General features: G+C 25.8%; 4 protein-coding genes across 5 annotated transcripts in view; 1 reads left to right on the top strand and 3 right to left on the bottom strand.

Moving 5' to 3' along the window:
• Positions 1–171: 171 nt before the first annotated feature.
• On the bottom strand, positions 172–7292 carry LOC123259180 (putative glycerol kinase 5). The gene is made up of 12 exons (XM_044719503.1): positions 6902–7292; positions 5813–5906; positions 5450–5549; positions 5148–5307; positions 4833–4947; positions 3449–3642; positions 3157–3388; positions 2981–3072; positions 1627–1790; positions 1341–1474; positions 1133–1268; positions 172–244 (listed from the first exon to the last, which is right to left on the bottom strand). The coding sequence occupies exons 1-12, from the start codon at positions 6995–6997 to the stop codon at positions 229–231; spliced, it is 1533 nt and encodes a 510-aa protein (XP_044575438.1). The 5' UTR covers positions 6998–7292; the 3' UTR covers positions 172–228.
• A 45-nt stretch (positions 7293–7337) lies between these two features.
• On the bottom strand, positions 7338–13481 carry LOC123259179 (RNA polymerase II-associated protein 3). Its single transcript, XM_044719502.1, has 5 exons — positions 13172–13481; positions 12133–12252; positions 11636–11880; positions 9576–10528; positions 7338–7718 (listed from the first exon to the last, which is right to left on the bottom strand). Exons 1-5 carry the CDS (start codon positions 13319–13321, stop codon positions 7630–7632), a joined length of 1557 nt encoding a protein of 518 aa, XP_044575437.1. The 5' UTR covers positions 13322–13481; the 3' UTR covers positions 7338–7629.
• A 1772-nt stretch (positions 13482–15253) lies between these two features.
• LOC123259169 (bestrophin-4-like) lies at positions 15254–21307 on the top strand. Its single transcript, XM_044719472.1, has 6 exons — positions 15254–16681; positions 16760–16894; positions 18241–18796; positions 18872–19104; positions 19196–19333; positions 20351–21307. The coding sequence occupies exons 1-6, from the start codon at positions 16503–16505 to the stop codon at positions 21084–21086; spliced, it is 1977 nt and encodes a 658-aa protein (XP_044575407.1). The 5' UTR covers positions 15254–16502; the 3' UTR covers positions 21087–21307.
• Positions 19200–25977, bottom strand: part of LOC123259160 (putative leucine-rich repeat-containing protein DDB_G0290503) — a 24992-nt gene continuing 18214 nt past the window's right edge. For both annotated transcript variants that reach the window (XM_044719452.1, XM_044719451.1), the window contains exons 7-11: positions 25134–25587; positions 24842–25073; positions 22441–23520; positions 21324–21532; positions 19200–19272 (exon numbers count right to left, since the gene is read on the bottom strand). In XM_044719452.1, the coding sequence (XP_044575387.1) occupies positions 21481–21532; positions 22441–23520; positions 24842–25073; positions 25134–25587 (1818 nt within the window). In that variant the 3' untranslated portion in view covers positions 19200–19272; positions 21324–21480. The remainder of the gene's footprint in view (positions 19273–21323; positions 21533–22440; positions 23521–24841; positions 25074–25133; positions 25588–25977) is intronic.

The following is a 25977-nucleotide window of genomic DNA, read 5'->3' as shown; positions in this document are numbered from 1 at the left end:
TGGTGTTATATATATATTTTACACATATCAATTCACTTGATTATCCTCCAAGTAAAGTATAATGAGTACCGGTCTCAGTGTTTTGATTTAATTACTACTCATACCTTCGGCTCATTAATCGATCTTAGATATTTTTTTAATTTTTTTTTTACCTTAAAATAACTATACTGATTATTTTTTAATAATTTATTTCTTCGCTTTAAATCTTATTCTAGCTTTGAGTCAATCTTATTGCTTTAAGGCACTGAAAATCACATTGTAAAAATTATTGAAAAATATATATATGTTTGTTGTGTATAAATATATAAATTTGTTATTTAAATTACACATTATATAGACCACCTGGGTCAATTCTTTTTTAACCAGGTACTTTATCGTTATTTTTTATTTTTACGATCCATTTTTTTTAATTAATTATTATGGAATTTTTATTTATTTTTAAAGGATCATATTTGGCAACTTTAAATATTTTTGGTCACTTTTTTTTGTTAATATAAAAAGTTTAAAATATTTTTTTTTAAACAATAATTTTAATATTATTTTTTGTATAAAAATTTTAAAAATTATTTTTTTCAATATTTTTTTTTTTTTATAAGAAGTTTAAAATATTATTTTTTAAACAATAATTTTAATATTATTTTTTATATAAAAATTAAAAAATTATTTTTTTCAATATTTTTTTCTATATAAAAATTTTAATATTTTTTTTAATGTTTTTTTTTTTTATAAAAAAATTTTAATATATTTTTTTAATGTTTTTTTTTTTTATATAAAAATCTTAATGTATTTTTTTTTTTATATAAAAATTTTGGTATATATTTTTTTTTACATAAAAATTTTTAAATTATTTTTTTCAATATTTTTTTTTTCATATAAAAATTTTTTATTTTGATATTTGAAAATTAAAAAATCTGCATATTTGGATGATGAATATATATTTAAATATTAATTATAATTGTAGATAAAAAAAATGTAATTTCTAAAGTTTAAAAAAATTTATAAATAAAAAAAAAATTTTTTTATGACCAAAAATAAGCAAAATAAAAAACTAACGACTATGAATAACAATTAATTATAAAAAATTATTTTAAAAAAATAAAGAAACTTAAAAATGGATCGCAAAAATTAATACCAATTTTTGAATCGCTGTACAGCAAGTTTCCATTGATGAACTACTGATAAATAATTCTTGCCTCGTTTTATATCTGGCTGAAAAACCCTATCAACTTGTCTTAATTTACACACTTCTTCGCGAGTCTCCCAAATACCTAAAAAAAATAAATATACCAAGGTAAACATCTAGATAAAAATAAAAATAAAAATAATTTAAAGACAGTTACCACACTGAAGACCGGAAAGAAAAGCAACGCCGAGTATAGACATTTCGGGACTCATCGCCCGCTCGACAGGCAAACCAGTGAGGTCAGCCAATAATTGTAATATAAAATCACTCTGGGATACTCCTCCATCTACCCTGAATAAAAAAATAATAATTTATAGTCTATAAATAAAAGATCTGAATAAATTAAAAACAATGAGAATTTAAATGTTGTTTTGATACTAACGTTAGTTTGTCAACCTCATTATTTCTGATAATTCATTCAAGTTACAAAAATATATTTTTACCTAATGCTATTGTAGTTACGACTAGTTTCTGTGCATAATGAATCGTACAAAAGTAGAATACGAAATACTAAGCCTTCCAGTACTGATCGTACAATATGAGCACGTCCTGAAGTTGGTTTTAGCCCAATTAGCCCTGTAGCCGCTGCTTGGTCATTTATTGGTGCCTATTATAATGTAAAAAATAATTTAATAATCTATATTATTAAGTATTTAAGCTGCATTCAAAAATACTCTATCTCTAAATACATAATTAAGAAATGACCTTGTATCTTGAGAACTATTGAAATTTTTAAAGATATAAGCTCACCCCGATGTTAAACTTAACGAGACCTTTTATTTGAGTACTCACATCATTTTTCATATATTTTATATATTTATATATATGTATATATTTATTTATTTAAATAAACAAACCCAACAGCCTAGGGGTCATTAACAGGGTTAATAATACAACAGTTAGTAGATAAAAAAAAAAAAAAAAAATTTTGATTTATAACAAAATGACTTATAGCTAGCATAGTGATTTCATATTTAATAGAATATTAATATTAGTATTAATTATAAATATTCTATATTATAAATATTAATATTAATTATAAATTTAATAGATAGATTGCTAAAAAAGTAGACCATTGATGTGTTAGCAATTGCAAACCATAAAAAAAAATAATAGTAATTGATAAATCCCTTATTGAGTTCTTGATAAGTATATGAGATTGTCTATATAAACAAAAATGTAACAAAGTTTGTAGAACAGACTGTACATTTGGTAAAAAATATAATAAAAAAAATAGTAATTGATAAAATTAAAAAGAAAAAATAATAATATTAATAATAATTATAAAAGTTGTAGCAATTGCACATAATTAACACTATTAAGTTGATATTTTGCCAAGTGATGCTGTTATACAGCCACTAAGTTAGTTTGACAGCACCAGGTGTAAATAATTATTTGATAATTAGTAACAAGATTGTTTTGGTAAAATTTAAGGCAAATTATAAAAGTCATTTAAGAGCGCAAATCTATGACAAGTACGTCAAAATGCATGTAGGTACTCAAATGAAAGCTCTTGATAAGTGTAACATCGAAATGAGCTTATATCTTTAAAAACGTCAATATTTAAAAAAGTACAATGCAATTTAACAAAATTCATTATTTAATAAAGCAAAATTTAATTTTTTTATAGTTCACAAGTCACGACAGTCAAATAATGACTACAAGCTTGCTAGTATTCAATTAATAAAATTTTGATAAATTAGTAAATTAATTACTAGGTTGCTAGGACTGAAAGGTTGCTAGTTTATTTATTAACTAATCAAATTTATTTTTTAATTATTTTCAAAAATAACTCACTTGTAATCCACTAAATGCAGGTACAAAATAAATATCAGAACCTTCAATAGAATTTGCCAACTCAGACATTTCACTTGGATCCTTAATAATGCCTGTATGAAATATTAAATAATGTAAATTCACGAAAATAAATTATATAAGCTAATTAGTAATTATATAAGCTAATTAGTAATTACCTATCGATTTAATCCATTCGATAACAGTTCCAGTATCACTGGAAGCCCCCTCAGCCATATAAACAATCTCAGAATTTATTTTCCAGGCCACCAGAGGATACAGCCCAGCAACTGACGCGTGAGGCTCTTTGCCGGTATTGACATTTAAAAAACTACCGGTTCCCATAGTTACTTTAAGATCACCTGGCTCGAAACAAGTTGACCCGAATAACGAAGCCGCTTGGTCAGCCATCTGCAATAAACAATAACTGAGTAAATTATCTTCTGAATAATTCTGATAAATAATACATACACAACATCGAATAGGTATTGATACACCTAAAATATCTTTTGGAATAGTACCGAAATCTCCTGCATTGTCAACGACTTTTGGGAACATCGTCGAGGGTATTTTAAATAAATTCATCGCCCATTGCGCCCAGCTCATCGTAAATGGGTCGTACAGTCCCGTTGCTGAGGCGTTTGATACATCGGTTATGTGTTTGCCTAAAATTTATTAAATTAGTTCATTAAATATTTAATATAAAGTAATTACATTAAATATTTAATTTAATGTAATGACGTTTTTAAAGATATAAGCTCATCCCGATGTTACACTCATCAAGAGCTTTCATTTGAGTACCCACATGCATTTTTATATATTTTTCATATATACATATATACATATATACATATATAATATATATAAATATATGAAAAATTGATGTGGGTACTCAAATGAAAGGTCTCGATGAGTGTAACATCGGGATGAGCTAATATCTTTAAAAATGTCAATAGTTCACGAGATACAAGGTCATTTCTTAATTATTGACATTTTAAAAAATATAAGCTCATCCCGATGTTACACTCATCAAGAGCTTTCATTTGAGTACCCACATGCATTTTTATATATTTTTCATATATACATATATACATATATATATATATATATATATACATATATATATATATATATATATATATATATATATATATATATATATATATATATATATGTATATATGAAAAATATACATGTATAATATATATGTATATATATATATATATATATATATATATATATATATATATATATATATATATATATATATTTATATATATATATATATGAAAAATTGATGTGGTACTCAAATGAAAGGTCTGGATGAGTGTAACATCGGGATGAGCTTATATCTTTAAAAATGTCAATAATTAAGAAATGACCTTGTATCTCGTGAACTATTGACATTTTTAAAGATATAAGCTCATCCCGATGTTACACTCATCAAGAGCTTTCATTTGAGTACCCACATGCATTTTTATATATTTTTCATACATATATATATATATATATATATATATATATATATATATATATATATATATATATATATATATATATATATATAATGTATATAAATATATGAAAAATTGATGTGGGTACTTAAATGAAAGGTCTTGATGAGCGTAACATCGGGATGATCTCATATCTTTAAAAATGTCAATAGTTCACGAGATACAAGGTAATTTCTTAATTATGTATCTAGAGATAGAGCATTTTCGAATGCATCGCAAGTACAAGACCTTTCTAATGATACAAAATTCAATCATAAAAACCTATTTTATCATATAAATACACTGACCACAAAATTTTTCTTATTCTCTTAATAATATAGATTATTAAAAAATTTATTAACCAGTTAATTTATAAAGAAGCCAGCAATCAACGCCTCCAAAAACAGCTTTTCCACTCTGAGCAGCTTCTCTTAGTCCAGGAATATTTTGCAAGACCCACATCAAGCGCAAGGTCGTCTGAAAATTGAAATATTAATTAAGTTAATTTTTATTAATTCATTTATTCATGTAAAATTTTATTAATTTTACCTCAATAATTTTTTTTACAAGACTAATTTAAGAATTTATTAGTGCTCTGGATTTTTTATTGCGTAATAAAATTTAGTGACTAATGATTATTATAAATTATAAATAATAAATAAATTAACAATATATACCTGAGTATTCATCAATTTTAATACGCTGCCAGCGAGAAATCTTTTATTGCGTGACAATGTATAGAGAATATGAGCACCCATTCTTAAACTCTTCATTGTTAATGATGAATTCCATTCACGTACCATTGAGTCTGCTCTCAAGTCCTTCCATGTTATTATTCTAATGAAATACGTACAATTAATTTTAATTTTTTAATACAAATTTGGGTAAAATTCAAATATTTATTTATTTATTATTCTGTTTCATAATTTATTATTATTATTAAAAAAAAAAAGTCGTAATAATATATTGTGTAAATTACCTGTGGTAATTTTTCCCCGTTTCAAAGTTCCACGAGATAAAACTGCTACGTTGGGTTGATATTCCAAGACACGCTATTAATTTCACGTCTATTTTACTCGCTGCAATTTATAATGATCCCAATTAATTATGATTGTACAGTATTATCATTTATTATCTATGTTTATGTAACTATGGATCATAAATGATTTTTTTTAATATCAATAAAATTTCTTATCAATTTAAAAAAATCTGTATTGCAAAATTTTATAATTATATTTATTTATCAAATTATAAATGCAAATAAAAATTTTAAAATGAAAAAAAAAAATTAAATATTGAAAAATAAAAATAAAAATTTTTATTAAAAAATAATTTTAATTACCATCAACAGCATCTTTTAAAACTTTAATAATTGACTCCCAGAGCTGATCCGGATTTATTTCAACGTACGCGGCTTTTGGATAAAGTAACTCGACCTTTAACATAAAAAATTCATTAATAATTTTAAATTACAGGTAAAAAATATTATTATTGTTGTTATGTCGTAATAACAGCAATTTTAACAGTTACGTTTTATTGCTTCGATTACTCATTTTTATTTTGTAACTTCTGCAAAAAAAAAAAAAAAGTCACTAAATAATTTAAATAAAATTTTGATATCAAAAAATAATATTATTCAGCAGTTTAATTTTTAAATAAATAATTAAACAATTAAAAATTTTTAGAATTTTTTTTATTGAAAAAATCATTACAAAAAAATAAAAAAAAATTTTCACTTTTAAAAAACTTTAAAAACTGTAAGTGCAATTTTTAAAAAATATTTTTTTGTTCTAATTTAATTATTCAAAAAAATTAAAAATGTCGGCTAATTATGAAAATTAAGTTGAAAATTTCTGTAATTTATTTTATTGGAAAATTATTTTTAAAAAAATTTAAAGAGAAAATTTCACATGTAGAAAATTTAAAGAACTATATGTGAAAAAATCAAAAAATTAAAAACGTCGGCTAACTTTGAAAATTAAATTAACCGACACTCAAAAATTTTTGATTGTTTTTTAAATTAAAAATTACAACTAAAAAACTATTTTTAAAAAATTCCACAGATAATTTAAAAAATTTTCTACGTATGAAAATTTTTGTTTTAATTTTTTAAAAATTATTTTTCAATCAAATAAATAGTCAAAATTTTCAAATATATAAAAAAATAAATAATTATGAAACTAAAATTAGCCGACAGTGAAAAAATTTAATTTTTTTTTTATTAATTGAATAAGAAATAAAAAAATATTTAAAAAAAATTGCACGTATAGTTTTTCAAATTTTTTGCATGTGTAATTTTTTCTTTTAATTTTTTTGTAATAATTTAATTAAAAAAAAAAATTCTGAAAATAATCAGCTGTTGGCTGATTTTATTTTCATAAATAATTTATCAATTAAGTATAAAAATAAATAGAATAAAAAAATTTAATACCTTTTCAGCAGCAGAAGCAATTGTAACAGCTTTATTATCTAAAATATGACACCTAATAGTCGTAGTGCCGACATCAAGTGCGACAATATATTTCATTGTTATTTAAATAAAATAATTAAAAAAAAAACATCAATTAAATCAGTGTTTACCACTCGGAGTATTCGAAGTAAATGAGAGTACGCGCCTTGTCAAGAGATAAACACTTGCACTTACACTAGTGTCTTTAAACGCCGCGAAGTAGTAATAAAAAATATATATTACACATTACTACTATTGGACACCCCACTAATACTCTAGTACATAACAGCTTTCCACCTGACTCTATGCGGCGAATAAAATAATTAAGCTCAGCTATATAATAATATTACAAAATACAAGATAAAAAATAATTAAACTTTACACAATTTTATAGATAAATTAAATATATACTGATAAATTTATTTAAATTAGTAGTTTATTTGAGGAATGCTGCGATAATGTGCTTCAAGATACCAATGACTCAGTAACACCATATACACTGCACATGCGCTTTCGTACTCTTATAATTTAACTTGATAATTAATTTAAATACTTATCAGCTCAATTGTTCAATATTATTTTAACTTGTGTGTGTTTTAAACTGAAAATATAAATGATGAAAATAATCTTTTTAAATTGAATTGTAAAAAAAAAAAAAATCAAAGATAATGTTGTTAAAGAAAAAAAATTTTTTTTTATGTTGAGGTATATTAGAGTTCGTATTTTTTACGCAGGTCAGTAATTGTCTCGTTGCTTCGACCTTCGGATGATTTGCAGTAATCAAATAGAGCTGTTAAAACTGAAAAAAAATTAGTATTTTTTAATTACGGAAAAAAAAATTCATTTGAACCAAGAAAATATTTATTTCCTAATTATTTTCTTGATAATATTTAACAAATCATTTATTAGAAATCACTTTTAAGATTGGAAATAAAATGAGAAAAGTGGATAAATTAAGTGTTATCAACAAATAATATTTTTAAATGTTTAAAATAGTTAAAAAATCTTTGAAATATTTAATATTTATTTAATAATTATTACCTTTTAAAAAAAAATTTTTAAATGTTAATTTCTAACATCTAACTAATATTTATATATTATAAAACAAAGAAACTTGTATAAAACTGTAAAGTTATGCAAATAAAACACAATAATAAATAATATTAGAGATCACTTTTTAGTTCTTAATAAATATTTCTTAGTATTCAAAAAGATTTATTAATATTTAATAAATAAATATCAGATTTATTAAATACCAACAAATTATTTTAAATACTAAGAAATATTTGTTTACCACTAAAAAGTGGTCTCTGATAAATGATTTGTTAACTATTAAAAAATATTTTTTGGTACAAATAAATCCTTCTATCAGTGTGCGCAGAAAAAAAGGTTCATTTGAGCCAAGAAAATATTTTTTTTCTAATTGTTTTCTTGAGAAAAAAAAAAATTTTTTTTTGACAAGAAATTTTACTTATTTTAACAAAATTAATTATCTTGCTTTAAGGGCCAGTTTTTCAATCCGGGATAAAATTTTATCCGAGATAAAAGTACTGTCAATATAATAAAAAAATAAATAAATAAATAATTTAGCGACGTGATATTGCTCTCAGTTAGTTCTCCATGAATTTGGTCATTTATTTAAATAAAAAATAAATATACATATCATAAAAATAATAATAATGTCTTATTGTGTCATTTAAATTATTTTAAATTAATTAACACAATTATAGATTAATAATAGATATGTCAAACGCAAGATATGAGCTCGAAGAGCTCAAAATAACACATAAATTGTAATTTGGAGCTCGAAGAGCTCGATAACGTTACAAGTGAAATTTCAAGCACTTATATATGGAATTAGCGGAAAGTTGCAGGGATGGCCTTCAGGGTCATCCGTTTTCCTAATTTTTATTTTATTTATTTACAATCAGCAAGTTGTCACAGTTGGAGATTAATATTTCTATGACATGCGGCTAATGTTTATTTATTTTAATTAAAAATAAGTGACTGAATTCAGGAAGAACTACTCGTATGCAATATCACTGTGCTGAATTATTTATTTTTATTATTATATTGGCAGTACTTTTATCTCGGATTGAAAAACTGGCCCTAAGAAATACGTATCTTGATCCAAGAAAATTTATTTAAGTCAAGAAAATCTTGTTGTTTTGAGAAAATTCAGCCTCTTGCTCCAAAAAATTTAGTTCTTGATAGAAGTAAATTTTCTTGTCTTGAGAAAATTTCTCTCTTACTCCAAAAAATTAAATATAAAGATAGAAGTAAATTTTCATTAATATTTTTATTGATTAACATGTCAAATGGGAAGATCAAATAATATTTCATCATTTTTTTTTCATTCAATATGTATAATTGCACGCTAAAATAATATAAAATGAGTATCAAATAATTAAGAAAAAAATTTTCTCAAGGTGAGAAAATTTTTTTATCAGCTGAAATAAGTGGCACTGGTTCCCTAAAGTATCTAAAAATCTTGATCAAATATAAAAATGTATTGTATCAAATATTTATGATAATTTGAATCAAGACAAAATTACTTCCACCAAGAATAGAATTTTTTCATGAACCAAGAATTTTTCTCTCCAGTCAATAAATTTTTCTTTCTGTATATTTTTAATTAAATAAATAAATAACTCACCTTCTTTTTCTTTTTTTCCCAAAAACATTATCAGAGTTCTGAACCGCTTTATTTCACTCAAGTACTTCAAGTAACCATAAACAGGATCACCGTGATCAATGAAATGTGTTTTTAAGATGGTCAATATTTCACTGAATGTATCAGATTCCATGGAGTCTTGAAATAACGTGGGAATACTGTCAGCGGATAATTGTTTCAAATACTTATAGCGAAACTCTGGTGATTTATGCTTCCGCCAAGCGACGCAGAATTGAACAGAAGTACGTGGGACTGCAGGAATCACTTCGATTTTATTTTCATTTTTAATATTTTTATTTTCAGCCTCATTATTTTTATTAACTACTTTGTTCAATGACTCTGTATCTGTAGATACTTTTGAAGATTGAGAAGACTCTTTACCATCAGACCATTTAGTAAAATCGGTAATATTTATCGGTATAGATTTAAGTGGTTTTTTTATTCTTTGATGAGGTAGTTTGTTGATAGGTTTAATTATATCTACATCTTTGTCAATTATTGGTAACCATTCACGGTATTTAATTACTGACTTAGATTCAGGCACTTTTTTTTCTTCAATTTTATTTTCTTTTTTTACTTCAATTTTATTTTCTTTAATTTCTTCAATTTTATTTTTGACTTCTTTTTCAGCTTTAAATGTTTTTTCAGTAATTTTATTATTTTTTTCTTTTTTCTCAACGTCATTTTTTTTATCTAACGAAGAGACTTCAGCCATCAAAGAAACATCAGACTTATTAAGATACTTTCGTGCCGTCTCAAGCATTTTTTTAACTTCCTTGTTATCTTTTTCCAGCGTCAACAATTTTTCCAAATCACTTATAGCTTCTTTATACTGTTTTAAGGCCATCCTGGCTGTCGCACGTCTATGATACGCCTTGACGTAATGCTCGTCATGCTGTAATGCTGCTGTACAATCCGATTCTGCTGAATACAAGCTAAAAAAAATAAATAATGATCATTTTTATATATTAAGTATACCCATTTAAAAAAATTAAATAATTATTAAAATAACATAAAAAGCTGGACAGACAGAAAAAAATCTTTTCACAAAATTGATGTGTTACCAAAGACTAATACCTAATATTTTAAGAATAATAATAAGTGAAATTGTATCTGTAGCTTGTAAGGAAAAATAATTATAATGTTTATAATATATGAAAATTAATTCAGCAGATATTTTATAATTTTAAGAATTTTTTTTAACAAATAAATTATGGCAAAAAGAATGAGAAAAAAATATTGACATGTAGAAATTTTTAAAAATTATAAATGCAAATTTTTAAAAATAATTTTTCAGAAATAAATTAAGTCAAAGAAAATAAGAAAAAAAATTGACTTTTAGAAAATTAAAAATCAAATTTTTTTAAAATAATTTTTTGGAGTAAATTTATTTATTAAAAAAAATTAAAAAATGGTCAAGTGACTGATAACTTTAATACTATTTATAATATTTAAAAAATATTCAAAAATAATTTTAAAGTTAATTAACTGTTAATGCTTTGTAAAACACATAAATGTGATACAAATAAAACTCTTATCTATCTACCTTATTTTTAAAATAAATATATTATTTACTTGATAAATTTATTTTATTAAAAGTTAAAACTAAAAAGTGCAGTTTAAAAATTAATTAAAATGTCAGCTAAATAAGCAGTTAATATATCTAATAGTATATTCCGTAGACTGTGCTATGATTATTATTTCCAAAATTATTGATCTGCTATATTGAACGTTTATTACTGCTATTGAAGGTTGTTGAGCTTTGTATAACACAAGTATTATTTATAAGCATGATTAACATGTTATTACTGTTATTTACTATATTTATTTTGATTTTATTTTTATGTATCTAAAACTCTGTACTTCATACACTAATTATAAATGTATATTTGATGATGGTTCTGAGGGAGCCTAGGCTCCAGAATCCAATAAAATTATTATCTATCTATCTATCTATCTATATAAGAAAAAAATGTAAAGGGCAGTCACCAATGCCATACATTGTAACAAATAAAATAAATAATAAATAATATATTATTTACTTGTCCATCTTTAGGTGACAAAGAGCACGATTGGAATAAAAAACAGCGTCATAAGGAAATATTTTGATAGCTTCATTGTAACAAGCCATTGCTTTATCCCATTTTTTTTCAGTAACATATTTATTCCCAAGTACTTTTTGAACAAGAGCTTCATCGTATTTTTTTTCCAATTCTTCTTTGCTAAGATTTTCATCTCCAGAATCTTCAGATTCATTCTCTTTTTCTATTTCTTCACAAGCTTTGTCCTAAATAATTGCCATAAATAAAAAATTTAATTTGAATATTTTACAAATAAAATAATTATTATTTATTATTTATAAAATAATATATATGTCAAATATAAAAAAAAAAATTGCTCATTTGTATATAAATTACAAAGACTTTTTAAATTCTAATTAATTTCTCTCTTAAATTAATGTTATTTAATTTTAAATACTCTTTATTGATGTATATTGCCGATAGGCGTATGTTGATTAATAAATAAATAAAATAATTACCGCGTCAAAATTATCCCAAGCAGAATAATCATAAGATTTTATTCTTTTAGCTTTAGTTCCATTTTCTTTAGTCTTAGATTTTATTCTAGAACTTTTCTTCTTTCTTACCGGTGGCAAAATCTGTAACATTAAATTGTAATTAAATAATTTTATTATTATTATTATTATTTTGTTTTAAATTTATTAAATCAAAGATAGTTAATATTATAAGCCAGCTACCCGATCCAAATTGTTGGAGAATGACTAATTTTTCATTATTAATTGTTCACCATAATATTTTATCGGTATGAAGTCTCAATACCATCAGAGAAAATTTAGGTGACGATAATAATTAAAATTTTTTTAGACAATTATTATTAGAGAAAGATGTAATTTTTGGATGAAAGATGTAGATGAAAGAAAGATGTAGAGCATTTGCCGCGTAACCAAAAGATCCAGGTTCGAGTCCTGGTCTGGGCTGTCCGAATTATTTTTTCAGTCACTGAAAAAAGTTGCACTGAGTAAAAAATAACATCTTTCTCTAATAATAATTGTCTAAACAAATTTTAATTATTATCGTCACCTAAATTTTCTCTGACGGTATTGAGACTTCATACCGATAAAATATTATGGTGAACAATTAATAATGAAAAATTAGTCATTCTCCAACAATTTGGATCGGGTAGCTGGTTTATAATATTAACTATCTTTGATTTATTAAAATTATTACTATTATTATAGTAATTTTTTAATTAATAAATTATAGCAAGAAATATTTATTTAAAATTTCTAACTTTAGAGGCTATAAAAAATTATAAGAATAATTTTTTAAAAATAATTTTCTAAACTTAATTTATTATTAAAAAAAAAGATTAAAATTAAATTAGCAGGTATTTTATAATTTAAATAATTTTTCAAACAATTAAATTATTGTAAAAAATAATAAGAGAAAAAATTGACATGTAGAAATTTTAAAAAATAAAAAATGCAACTTTTTAAAAATAATTTGTTGGTAAAAAATGATTGTGACTGCTAACTTTAATGCCATAAATTAAATTACCTGGTGAGAATCATCAGCGGTGTTTGTTAATTCAGCTTCAGCTTTTTTCATTTTTTCTTCCCAATATTTCATATCCAAAAATTCAGTCCTTAAATCAGATGAATTGTCGCGCACTTGTTTTTGGATTTCAATGGACTTGTCTTCGTTCATTTTCAATAATTATTGCTTGATGACAACAACCGACACTTAAATATTTCAACCTTCGTAATATTAATTCCTTATATTATTTTTGGAATTTATTGAATAAACAAATCATCAAATAACCTCTTTGTTATTATTTCTAGCCAACCGAGTGCCAAGTGCGGTTAAAAATAATGATAATAATAACAATCGACTATTCTGCGCTCTGGTGGCCTAAAGAATAAATTCAAAAGCCCGCGAAAATTTAAATTTACATTTTTAGCATTAAATATTTAAAATCACTTTTGTAAAAAAAATTATCAATTTTGTTATAAAAAATTTATTAACTATTTAATTTACTATTAATTTTAACGAAAATTAATTTAACAGATATTTAATAATTTTAATAATTCTTCTAATGAATAAATTACTAAATAAAAAATTGACATTTAAAAAATTTAATAAATTAAAAATGCAATTTTTTAAAAATGACTTTTCGGAACAAATTTGTTTGTTAAAAAAAAATTTTTAAATGGTCAAGTGACAGCTAACTTTAATATCATGTAATTTTGTATTAATTAAAAAAAAAAAATATTTCTTCATTTTTTCAACAATTAAATTACAAGTAAAAAGATTGAAAATAAAGTTAGCCGACATCTAAAAATTTTTATAATTTTTTTTATGAAAAAAATTAATCAATAATAATATAGCCGACATTTTTTATTTTTTTATTTTGCTTAATTTATTAAATTATAACTAAAAAATATTTTTAAAAAATTGCACTTGTAGTTTTTGAAGTTTTTAACAAATGAAAAAAATTTTTTTGTAATAATTCTTTAATAAAAAAAATCAAAAAAATTTTTAGATGTCGACTAACTTTATTTTCATAAAAAATTATTACAAAAAAATGAAAAAAAATTTTTTTTATTTGTAAAAAACTTTAAAAACTATAAGTGCAATTTTTTAAAAATATTTTTTAGTTCTAATTTAATAAATTAAACAAAATCAAAAAATTAAAAATGTCGGCTAACTTTATCAATATGTAAAAAAATACTTATAAAAAATGATCTGTATATTTTTTCAATAAAAAAAAAATATAAAAAATTCAGACGCCGGCTTATTATATGTAAAAAAAATTATAATATGTAAAAAAAATACTTATAAAAAATTATCTGTATATTTTTTCAATAAAAAAAAAGTAAAAAAATTTCAGCCGTCGGCTTATTAAATTTTGATTGATTAATCTTGAATATAAAATTTTTTTAAAAGCGAATAAACCCGAGTTTACCAATCAATTTTTACTACTTTACCTGTATATACATATATATAAATATAGAAGTATAATATAACTCGTATGAAAGTTTATCAACTTTTAATTACCTTTGCAAAGTAAATCAAACCGCTCGGAGCGATTGTTCGCTTCCAGTAACAATAATCGCTTAAAAAATCGACTTATAATTACCTTCTAAAATAAGAATTTCCAAATTGGATATTACCCAACAATAAACAATTAATAAAAAATGATTAATGACAAATATTAAGTACAATAAAGCAAAAGTAGTCTTTGTTTGTTTATTTTCTAGCATAAGTCTGCGACACCCACGATGTCCATTTGAGCTTGACATTTATACTTTTGGGATTTTGCCATCCGACAGTTAACTAAGAAGATATAGGAGATAGAGCAAGTACTTGCTAGTTAACCAGAGAAGTCTAGTGTTCTTAGCGTAAGTAATAATATATAGTGCAGAGTATGTAATGTAGAATAAAGATTAAAACGATCATGAGAGGTGGTAAGTGATCGAAACCCGAAGGAGACAGTTGTTGTTTGAATACTCCGCTGCACAGTCTTCTACTTATTCACTGCAATATATATTTAAATTTAAACCTGAAATAAATAACAAAAATTAACAATTTAAAACAAATTTTAAGTGATTAAAAAACTCATATATGAAAAAAAAGTTTAAAAGAAGAAATCAGTGATCTAGATTTGGAATTTAAAAATGATCGCTATTTATTATTGTAAACTTGAAAATGATTGATAAATGTATTATTTCATACCTCAACAATTTCCTCAATTTAATAATATTTAAAGCAGCAACAGTTACATTGGCATAAATGTCATAACAAATGTTAAAAATTTATTATTAAAATTTCTTCTCATAATATTTAAGTGCAAGTGAATTCTTGTTTCTTCAGAAATTGACATATATATTTATTTATTATTTGTGTGATATGCAACAGTATAATTTATTTTTATATTTATATATTTATATTAGAGACTTAGACAGTGTCTGCACCTCTGGCTATATTTATCAGCGTGTGAATACTGGCGTGATTGCCAAGCCTTGTATTACATACTTTCAATCCTTAATCTAGGATAAAAAATAAAATTAAAAAATTTTATTATTAATTAAAGATCAAGATCAAGATTTCTTCTTTAATAATTATTAGTTATTTATTTGTTTATTTGCTTGAAAAGTTAAGAAGAAATATTTCTTCAGGCATTCTTGTGTCAACACGTGCTTTGGCAAATACATGGTTTGAATTTTTATTTAAATAAATAAAAAATACGACATTGGCTGATCTTTAATGAGAGTCTCGTCTCTTTTTATATTTATACATACATATATGTATTTCTTCTTGATGCCTGGGCCAAATTACCTCTTTAAAAACCTTCAACTATTTTAAAGCAATTATACTAACCTTGTGATTATTTAATTAAAATAATAATTATTTTATGGAGTTAAAAAAATTTTTTTTAAGTGAAAAATAGTAAATGAACAAGTGAATTGATTTATTTAGTGGCTAAATATATGTACTCTAGTTATTATAGACGGTATATATTAACGATATTATGTGTTTTACTTGTTGATGAATAAAAGTGGGTTGAAAATGAAACTCGATGAGGAGGACAATGACGTGATATCAGCGACTCCCACTTGGTTTTGTATTTTACAAAAGCTCAAAGAGTTTGCGATATTTATGCAAAAATAATAGTAAAAAATATTAAAAGAAGAAAACTTATAGATTGTTATTAAATAGAATAATATTAAAATAATTGTTAGGGGGGTATTTTAATATTTAAATGGATCAACAAGGGGTGTAAATAAAAAATCTAAATTAAATGGCACGATGAGCCAAGTATCCAAACTCGGGATTATTTCTGATGGAAAAAATAAATCATGTGAAGAAGAATTAATAATTGTAAATAATGACGGTTTCGTATCAGTACGAGGTCGCAAGCTCGACGAGCGGTGGATTCACCAGGCTTCTTTTTATGTGGCGGGGATCTCTTTACAAATTAATTTATCGAGAGTTATTACTCTTTTTAGTTGTCTTCGGGATTATTTCTGTTATTTATAGACATGCTTTAACCACAGCTCATAAAAGGTAACTTTGTTTTTTTATTTTTTCTTTGGTTTTAAAGTTTCTAATGTTGGTTTTTTTTTTTTTTTTTTTTTTTTTTAGAGCCTTCGAGAGAATCGTTATTTATTGTGATACATTCGTTAGTCTTATACCGCTGAGTTTCGTCCTGGGATTTTATGTTGCTTATGTTGCTGGACGATGGTGGCAACAATATATGGCTATTCCTTGGCCTGATAAGTGAGTAGAAAATTTTTTTATAGATTAAAATTGAACATAAATCAGTTTAATGCTTGATGCTTTTTTAAATTATATATTGATATTTTTTTTTGAGTAAATCGATGGAAAATAAACGAAAAAATTATTAAAACTAGCAACTTTGCAGTCACTATGTCACTGCCGCGATTTGTGAACTCTAAATAAATGAAATTTTGCTTTATTAAATAATGACTTGTTAAATTTCAATGTACTTTCTTAAATATTGACGTTTTTAAAAATATAAGCTCATCCCGATGTTACACTCGTCAAGAGCTTTCATTTAAGTACCCACATACATTTTTGATATATTTTTCATATATACATATATATAATATATATATATATAAAATATATGAAAAATTGATGTGGGTACTCAAATGAAAGGTCTCGGTAAGTAAAACGTCAGGATGAGCTTATATCTTCAAAAATGTCAATATTTTAAAAAATACAAGGTCATTTCTTAATTATTGACATTTTATAAGATATAAGCTCATCTCGATATTACACTCATCAAGAGATTTCATTTGAGTACCCACATGCATTTTCATATATTTTTCATATATTCATATATATAAATATATAAAATATATGAAGAATTGATGTGGGTACTCAAATGAAAGGTCTTAATGAGTGTAACATCAGAATGAGATTATATCTTCAAAAATGTCAATAGTTCACAAGATCCAGATACATTCTTAATTATTGACATTTTTAAAGATATAAGCTCATCTTGATGTTGCACTCATTAAAAGCTTTCATTTGAGTACCCACATGCATTTTTGATATATTTTTCATATATACATATACATAAATATATAAAATATATGAAAAATTGATGTGGGTACTCAAATGAAAGGTCTTAATGAGTGTAACATCAGAATGAGCTTATATCTTCAAAAATGTCAATAGTTCACAAGATACCAGATACATTCTTAATTATTGACATTTTTAAAGATATAAGCTCATCTTGATGTTGCACTCATTAAAAGCTTTCATTTGAGTACCCACATGCATTTTTGATATATTTTTCATATATACATATACATAAATATATAAAATATATGAAAAATTGATGTGGGTACTCAAATGAAAGATCTTAATGAGTGTAACATCGGGATGAGCTTATATCTTAAAAAATTTCAATAGTTCTCGAGATATAAGATCATTTCTTAATTATAAATTCTAAATTTTATTCTATAAATCTAGAAAATTTTTTTCTAACAATAAATTCACTGAAAAAAAATTTTTATTTCTTCTTAAAAAATTTCAAATAAATTTTTTTTTTAATTCTTCGAATAATAAAATTAACAAAATAATAATTTTTTCAGGGTGATGCACTTGGTAGCATTATACGTGACAGGCAACGATGAATACGGGCGTATGTTACGTAGGTCATTGATGCGATACCTCAACCTGTCATTGATCCTAGTGTTACGATCTATAAGTTCAGCAGTGAAGCGCCGGTTCCCGACCCTGGATCATGTCGTCGACTCGGGTTTCATGACTGCTCTTGAACTAGAGCTCTTTCAGTCAGTGCCGAGTCTGGAATTCAACACTTACTGGATTCCCTGCACGTGGTTTATAAACCTGTTGAAAGAATCGCGTCGGACTCACAGACTACCAGACCCGCAGGGCCTCAAGATAATAATGGAGGAGTTCAACGAGTTCAGATCTAAATGCGGGTTGCTCTGGAGCTACGACTGGGTCTCTATACCCCTCGTTTACACCCAGGTGGTGACTCTCGCGACCTACAGTTTCTTCGTAGTGGCTCTAGTGGGTCGCCAGTACATCGAAGGCTCCAAGAAGCCTTTTCAAATGGCTCTGGACGCTTACTTGCCTATTTTTACCATCCTACAATTTTTTTTCTACATGGGCCTGCTTAAAGTATGTATCAACTTATTTAAATTTTAATTCTATTGCAATAAATAATTAACTTTAAATTAATAATTTATTTTAAAGGTGGCTGAACAGTTGATAAATCCTTTTGGCGATGATGATGAAGACTTTGAGCTAAACTGGCTGATTGACCGTCATACAAAAGTGTCTTACTTGGGAGTTGATACTCTGATGAACCGGTGCCCGCCTCTTGTTAAAGATTTTTATTTCGACTCGGAAAATATTGTTTTGCCTTACACTGAAGCTGCCGCTGCTTACAAGCGTAAAACTTATCGTGGAAGTGTTGCCAATATGACGTAAATATTTTTTATTTTTTTTTTTTCGACCTGAAATATAATTTTAAAAATAAGTTATTAGCAATAAATAAGTATGTTGTTATTTAATTAGAGTTCCTGAAGAGAAGCAGACAATGTTTTTACCGGATATTATCGAAGAAGAAGATGAAACTTCCCATCCCGCGACACCTAAAACATCATCCGTTAGTTTAGCAACTAATTCTAATGAAAGTCCTGGTACAAATAAGCGGTAAGCATCAGTACGATGTTAAATATTTGTTTTTATTCAACTTTTGTTAAATTGCACTGTACTATTTTAACTATTGGCGTTGTTAAAAATATAAGCTTATCGAGACATTACACTCATCAAGAGCTTTCATTTGAGTACCCACATGCATTTTTATATATTTTTCATATATACATATATATAATATATATAAATATATGAAAAATTGATGTGGGTACTCAAATGAAAGGTTTCGATGAGCGCAACATCAGGATGAGCTTATATCTTTTAAAATGTTAATAGTTCACAACATACAAGGTTATTTCTTAATTATTGACATTTTTAAAGATATAAGCTCATCCCGATGTTACACTCATCAAGAGCTTTCATTTGAGTACCCACATGCATTTTGATATATTTTTCATATGTTCATATACATAAATATATAAAATATATGAAAAATTGATGTGGGTATTCAAATGAAAGGTCTTAGGGAGTGTAATGTCAGGGTGAGCTTATATTTAAAAAAATATCACAAAGTTCACAAGATACAAGGTCATTTCTTAATTATTGACATTTTTAAAGATATAAGCTCATCCCGATGTTACACTGATCAAGAGCTTTCATTTGAGTACCCACATGCATTTTGATATATTTTTCATATTTACATATATATAATATATATAAATATATAAAATATATGAAAAATTGATGTAGGTACTCAAATGAAAGGTCTTGATGAGTGTAACACCGGAATGAGCTTATATCTTTAAAAATATCAATAGTTCTCAAGATACAAGGTCATTTCTTAATTATATATCTAGAGATAGAGCATTTTCGAATGCAGCCTAAATACTTATCATTATAAATTGACTATTGGTAAGAATGATATTAAACCTTGAAAAGGCACATCTTAATAATATAGATTAATCAAGATTTATGCCAATGGCAAACTAAAAAATACATAAACATGATATATTATGGCAATATATCAACGATTTAAACTATAATAAATAATAAAATTAAAAACACTTGTTTTAGCCAGATCATTGGGTCACCTTCAGCGACTCCAAAGAAGACTGAAAGCACTACCGAAACAATTATTCAGCTGGATAATCCAGAACCCGTAGAGTCTCTGGCATCAGAGCTGTCAATCGATCGGAGCCAGCATACTACAGGGGCGGTGAAAAGAAATTCCCGGTCGCTCCAGTGGCTGGAGCTAAACCGAAAGCGGTTCATTCCTTTAGCAAAGCTGAGCCGAGTGAGCGTCCAGCCCTGGCCCAGTGCAACGAATCTCCAAGAAAGTACTTTGTCCTACGAAACACCCAAATCTTCGTCGCTACAGAGTCCTCCACCTTCCATTAGCGTCAGTTGTGGCTCAGACGAGCCTAATGACGACCTCCAAGGGTTCTTCAACTCGGCGTTCTCCCAAGAACATCTTCCAGACACTGACAAGTCTCTAAAGCAGCAAGCTTCCGAGGAGTCTAACTTTGCAGCCGCTTCAAAGTCCAAAAAATCACGGACGAGATTTTTGGTCAGACGACAGAGCTCGGTCAGCAGCAGCAAGAAGAGAAAAATATTCCGGTGGAAGCGTCCGCTGGATTCAACCCAATCCAGACGCAAAACTACTGACTGCGTGCCCTCACCTGCTGATATTATTCCTCAGACCAGTAGTTCACCAGATTTGGAGAGTTTTACAGCTATTGACGTTATTGTTCCGCCTCGAGCGGCTTCTGAAGACAGGGACCACGCATTAGATCTTTTTACGAAAGATTAATAATAAATCCTCCAAAATTCAATAATAAATCCCGGCTTTTATTTATATTTATATTTTAATTAAAATAATTAATGGACAATTCAGTATTAGCCAGTGCTGGAGTGAACACTGCTTGTATTCATTTATTTATTTATTTATTTATACTATTATTGTTGTACTTAAATAAATAAGCATGTAAATTATGTAAATAAATTGAGATAATGTCAGATATTAAGTGAAAAGAGTGTCGGTACTTACCAAGAGTTTTATTTAACCATGTGATTTACGCGCTTGACTCTAGATACCACCACTTTCAGATAAATACTCAGTTTTAATTATTACTGTGTTTAATTCATTTTTTATTTAAAATATTACTTAATAATTTTATTTATCAATTATTCGGTTCAATAATTCGTCAATACTTTTTGTTTAAACGTCTGCAACAGCTGTTAATAAATTGAATGTTTCTGAAAAAAATAATTAATAAAATAATAACTTTATTAAATAATGACTTTTGTTAAATTGCACTGTACTTTCTTAAATATTGACGTTTTTAAAAATATTAGCTCATCCCGGTGGTACACTCATCAAAAGCTTTCATTTGAGTACCCACATGCATTTTTGATATTTTTTTCATATATACATATATATAATATATATAAATATATGAAAAATTGATGTGGGTACTCAAATGAAAGGTCTTGATGAGTGTAACATCGAGATGAGCTTATATCTTTAAAAATGTCAATAGTTCACAAGATAAAATGTAATTTTTTAATTATTGACATTTTTTAAGATGTAAGCTCATCTTGATCTAACACTCATCAAGAGCTTTCATTTGAGTACCCACATGCATTTTCATATATTTTTCATATACACATATATATAATATATATAAAAATATGAAAAATTGATGTGGGTACTCCAATGAAAGGTCTTGATGAGTATAACATCAGGATGAGCTTATATCTTTAAAAATGTCATAAGTTGACAAAATACAATGTCATTTCTTAATTATTGACATTTTTAAAGATATAAGCTCATCTTGATGTTACACTCATCAAAAGCTTTCATTTGAGTACCCCCATGCATTTTTGATATATTTTTCATATCTACATATATATGATATTTATAAATATATAAAATATATGAAAAATTGATGTGGGTACTCAAATTAAAGGTCTCGATGAGTATAACATCGGGATGAGCTTATATCTTTAAAAATGTCAATAGTTCACGAGATACAGGATCATTTCTTAATTATGTAGAGATAGAGAATTTTCGAAAGCAGCCTAAATATTTATAATAATATAAATAATAATAATAATAATAATTATAAAAATGTTTTAGATATTTAAAACAAATAAATAAATACCTTTGTCGTGATTTATCATTATTGTATTTAGATAAAATGTTGTGTCGATTATCATCGTGTTTATTTTTGCTTTGATTATCGGACAAATCATTGTTAAAATCCGGTTGATTAGCTTGATTTAATTTAATTGTATTTAAATAAGTAGGTATACTATCTAATTGATGATGATGATAATTATTGATATCATTAGGAGATTTTATTGACGAAATACCCTCACTTATAAATCCACTCTCATTGTCAAATAATTGAGGATCAAATTTTTTGGCTACGCAACTAGATAAATTTTTTAGCATCGGCTTCAAAGCCGCTTTGTAATTTTGCTTTATCTCTTCAAGCATAGCACGGTCGTCTTTCATAGCCGAGTCCTTATTTTCACGCACAATTGAGTTTATTAATTGATCAGTATCTGAATTATTTAACGCCTTAGAGGTACTATCTTCTCTATCTTTGATGTTATCACAGTCAATATCATTAAAATCAGTGGAGCCTTTTTCATTACAACTGTCCAACTCGTCATGTTTCATCAGAATACTCAAGCTCTCGTGGAATTTATCCGGGAATTTAATAATACTACCATCAGAATAAATGTTATCGCTTAAGTCACTAGTCAATCGTTTAATATCTCGTTTGATAATTATTATTTGATTAGACTTATTTGTCAAGTTATCTTCAAGCTGTTTATTTAAATTCTTACACTCAGTATATTCTTTCCGCAAATCTTTTACGGCATCTTCCAGCTTAGATTTTTCTTTAGAACGTTTTATCAATTGTTGCTCCAACATCTTTATCTGTAATATTTTTTCATCATTATATTTGATAGACTGTATCTCTTCAGACACTTCCTTCACATCTTTCTCAGTGTCTTGTAATTTTTTATAAATCTCGGAGTTTTCTTGCTCCAGTAAATTTATTTTACTATTTTTTTCCTCCAACTCAGCAAGAATACTAGCGATTTTTTTTTCTAAATTTTGTTTTTCCTCTTGCAGAGAAATTACTTCGTAGTTTTTTGCCTTTAAACATTCGTTCAGATGTTTTAATTTATTTGTCAAATTCGAGTGTTCTTTTTGGAGTGAAGCAACTCTAAAAAAAATCAATTTAATTATTATTTTCCCTAAAAAAAATCTGGAAATCGGTTAACTGCAGAGGCCAACCCTAGAAATTTCCGCTAAGTTTGAATTTTAAGCGCCTTAAAATGTGTTTTTTGATTAATATTTGAGCTTTTCAAGCTCAAAACAACATTTTTTAGATTTTGAGCTCTTCGAGCTATAACTTTTGATTGCGTCGTTCGATTTTAATTTCCGAAAATGCATTCGACGCAGATTTTCAAGCACAAAAAATTTATACATGGTTTTATTATGATTATTCTACATGCTTTAAAGTTATTTTAAAAAAACATAAAAATTCAATTTTTTTAGTGGAAAATTTTCAATTTTCTTACACACTGATAGAAGGATTTCTTAGTATTTAAGAAGATTTCTTTGTATTTAAGAAATCATTTCTTAAACATCATTTCTTAGTATTTAAAAAATATTTCTTAATATTTATAGTATTTCTTAGTATTTAAGAAATATTTTTTAAATACTAAAAAATATTTTTTAAATACTAAGAAATGATGATTAAGAAATAGTTTCTTATATACAAAGAAATCTTCTTAAATGCTAAGAAATCCTTCTAACAGTGGCACAGAAAGAAAAATTTTTTGACTGGAGAATAAAATTCTTGGTTCAAGAAAATTTTCGGGTACCCGAAGGAAGACCGAAGTTGTGTTGGTCGAAGTAAAAATATTTCTTTAAATTCTATTCATGGTGGAAATAATTTTTTCTTAATTCAAATTATCATAAATACTTGATACAATAAATTTTTATATTTGATCAAGATTTTTAGATACTTTAGGGAAGTACTTTAGCTGAAAAAAAAATTTTCTCACCTTGAGAAAATTTTTCTCTTGAATATTTGATACCCATTTTATATTATTTTAGCGTGCAATTATACATATTGAATGAAAAAAAAATGATGAAATATTATTTGATCTCTCCATTTGACATGTTGACCAATAAAAATATTAATGAAAATTTACTTCTGTCTTTATATTCAATTTTTTGGAGCAAGAGAAAAATTTTCTCAAGACAAGAAAATTTACTTCTATCAAGAACTAAATTTTTTGGAGCAAGAGGCTGAATTTTCTCAAAACAACATTTTCTTGACTTAAATAAATTTTCTTGGATCAAGATACGTATTTCTTAAAGCAAGAGAATTAATTTTGTTGGAATAAGTGAAATTTCTTATAAAAAAAAAATTTTTTTTTTCGCTCAAGAAAATAATTAGGAAGAAAAATATTTTTTTGGCTCAAGTGAACCTTTTTTTCTGTGTAGCGGGAAGTTAAAAATTTTTTTTAACTTACTTTGACGTCATTTCATTGAGTTCATACTTCAAATTAACATTATTCTGAATATCTTTATTTAATTTATCATTATATTGGCGTAATTTTTCAATTTCATTTATCTGACTATCGATTTGCTTCTGACATTCCTCCCACTGTGACTGATACAACTTTTCATTGTACAAACTCTGTGAAATCTGTTTCTTTAAAATATCTATCTCTTTTTGGCTTTTCTCAACATCATTACCCGCACCTAGAAAAAAAAATTAATAAAATGAATAATTAAATTGACGACCTTGAGGAAATAAATTACCATGAAGAGCAGTAGACAGCTGGTCAATTTGTTCGCTAGATTTTTTCAAGTACATCGCAAAGGTGCTATCAAGATCTCTGTCACTCATGGAGTCTTTTTCTTTGGCTTCATTATTTTTCTCTAATTCCCTCTTTAACTGTTTCGTGTGTTCTTTGTAATGATTAATTTGTTCTTGATAATAATCAATTTCATCGGACTTATTTCTGAGCTCTTCCTCCAATTCCTCGGTTATTCTTGACATTTCTAGTCGTTGAGTCTCGCGTTCTTCTTCGATACGGTTTATTAATTTATTCAGACGATCGATTTCATACTCCTGGTCGCTGTAATGCACCTCGAACTGCCGTTTCCATTCAATCAAGTCATTCCGTTCGCGGATCAATGCTTTCATTCCTTCTATACCAGCCCCATAATTTCCTGCATTTTTTACAAGTTTTGCTACTTCGTCCAATTTTTTCTGTAAGAAAAAAAATGAGTCAATATCTCTTACTCCAATTCTCCGGTCACAATTTCATTATCAAAACATAATTTGAAAATTCACGTTATAAATCAATGATAATTTACTAGCAATCTTGCAGTCACTGTGTGACTGCCGTGACTAGTGAACTATAAATAAATAAAATTTTGCTTTATTAAATAATGACTTTTATTAAATTGCACTTTACTTTTTTAACTATTGACATTTTTAAAAATATAAATTCCTCCTGATGTTACACTCATCAAGAGCTTTCATTTGAGTACCCACAAGCATTTTTGGTATATTTTTCATATATACATATTTATAATTTATATAAATATATAAAATATATGAAAAATTGATGTGGGTACTCAAATGAAAGGTCTCAAT

This window comes from Cotesia glomerata, linkage group LG2 (assembly GCF_020080835.1).
Source record: "Cotesia glomerata isolate CgM1 linkage group LG2, MPM_Cglom_v2.3, whole genome shotgun sequence".
In the NCBI taxonomy this organism is placed as follows: domain Eukaryota; kingdom Metazoa; phylum Arthropoda; class Insecta; order Hymenoptera; family Braconidae; genus Cotesia; species Cotesia glomerata.
The sequence above is the reverse complement of the archived record's forward strand: the minus strand, read 5'-3'. Positions and strand labels throughout refer to the sequence as shown.